General features: G+C 63.4%; 1 protein-coding gene across 1 annotated transcript in view; it reads right to left on the minus strand.

Annotated features, from left to right (window-relative positions):
- Window positions 1-829, minus strand: part of Maf (MAF bZIP transcription factor) — a 4,092-nt gene extending 3,263 nt beyond the window's left edge. Inside the window, exon 1 of the mRNA XM_055621423.1 lies at window positions 7-829. Within this exon, the coding sequence (XP_055477398.1) occupies window positions 7-642 (636 nt within the window). The 5' untranslated portion in view covers window positions 643-829. The remainder of the gene's footprint in view (window positions 1-6) is intronic.
- Between the last annotated feature and the right edge of the window lie 1,714 nt (window positions 830-2,543).

A 2,543-nucleotide genomic window follows, 5' to 3' on the forward strand; every position in this document is an offset into this window, starting at 1 on the left:
TCCCGCGCCGCCCGCAGAGGCGGACGCGCCGCCCGCGCCTCCCGGGGCGCCGGCCGTCGGGTGGTGGTGGTGGCCCGCGGCGTGGTGGTGGTGGTGGTGGTAGTGCGGGGCCGCGCCGCTCTGCGCGGCGGCCGCGGCGATCACGGCGGACACCACGGCGGCGGCGGGCCCCATCTCCTCTCCGCTGCCGCCCAGGGAGGCTCCGGTGCCGGCCCCCGCGGCCGCGGCCAGCTGCTGCGCTCCCCGCGCGTAGCCATCGAAGCCACCCTGGAGCTGGTGGCTGTTGCTGATGAGCGCCTCGACCGCGTCCTCCGGGCTGAAGCCCAGCGCCTCCGGGTTGAGCTGCTGCGGGTAGCCGGTCATCCAGTAGTAGTCTTCCAGGTGCGCCTTCTGCTCGCTGCCCGAGCCCGGGCTGGGCGCCGAGAAGCTGGGGGACGGGGGCACCGAGCTGCAGGGCGTGCTCATGGGGGTGGAGGACAGCGAGCCCCCGGCGATGAGACGGCCGCACTGGCTGATGATGCGGTCGGTCTCCACCGGTTCCTTTTTCACTTCAAACTTCATCAGATCGAAGTCATTAACATATTCCATGGCCAGGGGACTGGTGGGCAGGTCGGAATTGTTCATTGCCAGTTCTGAAGCCATCCTCCTGCCTCCGCCGCCGCCGCCGCCGCCGCTCCGCCAGATGGGCTGCAGGAGAGGGGCCAGCGGGCTGTGCTGGGTGGCCAGCGGGTGAGCCAGCTTGCCGGGCTGGGGCGCTTCTAGCTCGTGCGGCGGTGGCTGTGGCCCGAAAGCTCGAGCGCGCACACACCCCCCGCCCTGCCCGCAGCCCCCCGCGCCCGCCCTCCCTCCCCCCTGCTCACGCCAATGTGCTCTCTCTCTCTCTTTCTCTCTCTCTTGCTCTCTCTCTCCCGCTCGCCCCGGGGGCCCCCTCCTCGCCTGCTCGCCTCCCCGAGAGCTCCGATCCCGGGCGCTTCAGGCTCGGAAAGGTCCTCCGCGGCCGGCGGTGGCGGTGCTGATGACGGCGGCGGAGAGGATGCCGGAGGAGCCCGGCCCGGTGCGCGGCGTCCCCGGCTCGCCGCTCCGCTGCGCGCTTTGCATAAGGAGGGCTCGCCTAAGCCGGCCGGGCTGCAGGCGGGGCGCGCGCGGCTGCTGCTCCGGGGCTGTGCGGCGCGGCGGGTGGCTGTCCCGGAGGCGCGGGCCTCGGCACCCGGCTACTTAACACTTCACGCTTCTCTCCTCTTCTGCCTGGCTCTTAGGGTTACTGTTATGATTTTCTTTTCTCTCCGGATCTCTCGCGTGCGCGCGCGCTCTCTCTCTCTCTCACCCTCTCCGTGCAAAGTGCAAGACCGAGGTGCAGGCCGGCTGGAGGCAGGGGAGGGGGGAGTTTAGTTCTTTCTTGCTTTTTTTTTGTTGTTGTTGTTTTTTGATTTTGGTTTTTTTTTCTCCTTCCCTCTCTCTCTCTCGCTTTTTTAAAGCAAAATTGCAAAGTCCTGAGCCAAGGCAAAGCCGAGAGCAGAAGGGTGGGGGAAGAGGCCGGGCGGACGAGCAGCCTGAGCTACAGCTCCAAGATGAAAAAATATTTTAAAGCCTCTGATCCAGCGAGAAGAGTTTAAAGCAATTGCTGAGTTTTATAGCACCCGTGACGTCAGGCTCAAATGGGAAATTGACTGGCACTCTCCGCCAATGGGAGGCGGCGAGAGCGGCCGCTATTAGCATAATAGTATAGAAACAAGGAAACTTTTCGGAGCTGTCAATCACAGCCCAATCAGCTGACTGTCAGCTGGGACAGGCTAGCTTAACCCTTGCGGCGCCGCTGCTCGGGAGCAGCCAGAGAGCGACACCCTTACCCCGCGCCCCGAGCGAAGTTTAGTGCACGAGGGGACAGAGTTTGCTAAAAGGGCGTCGGAATCCGGGAGGACGTGGGAGAATGGTTTGCTTTTCTTCGGAGCTCAAGAAAGGCCTGCCCTGCTGAGCCTCAGCACTTGGGCTGCAGAAGTCCGCCTGAACTCTCCCTTCTCCTGCCGATCCTGCACCCTGACAAAGTGCAAGCATTCGTTTCCCAGTTTTAGCTCTTTGATCCACCTTCTGCATCCTCCGTGGCTGTTGGGGGTGGAGAGTACCTTTCTTCTCTGAATCTGATGCTCAGGGGACTCCCCCCCACACACACACACACAACTTGACTCAACTCTTTGACCCGCTCCAAGTGAGGTGATCAGATGGGGGCGCCAAGGGTGCGGGGACCCAGGACGCGCGTGGTGCGCTGTGCGCGGTGCGCGATGCGCCTTCACTGCCAGTTGTTTGGATTTCGCGCGGAGAAGAAAGCCTGTGTGACTCTTGAAAAAACGAGGGGGGCCTAAAGAGCCTGCGGATTTTCTGTATAAGGACTAGCTGCACGCTGGCATCTTATGTCCTTGGAGAGAGTGCTAGATCGGCTAAGCCACTGAGTTGATTCCGGGACGTTTCCAGCCTGGTCAGCCCGGCTCAGCCCTCAGGCTCCTGACTCTGACCTGGAGCTTGGCTTCTGTCAATCATAACCGTCTTCC

The sequence above is a fragment of the Psammomys obesus genome, unplaced genomic scaffold (genome assembly GCF_907164565.1).
Source record: "Psammomys obesus unplaced genomic scaffold, mPsaObe1.curated_primary_1811, whole genome shotgun sequence".
Classification (NCBI taxonomy): domain Eukaryota; kingdom Metazoa; phylum Chordata; class Mammalia; order Rodentia; family Muridae; genus Psammomys; species Psammomys obesus.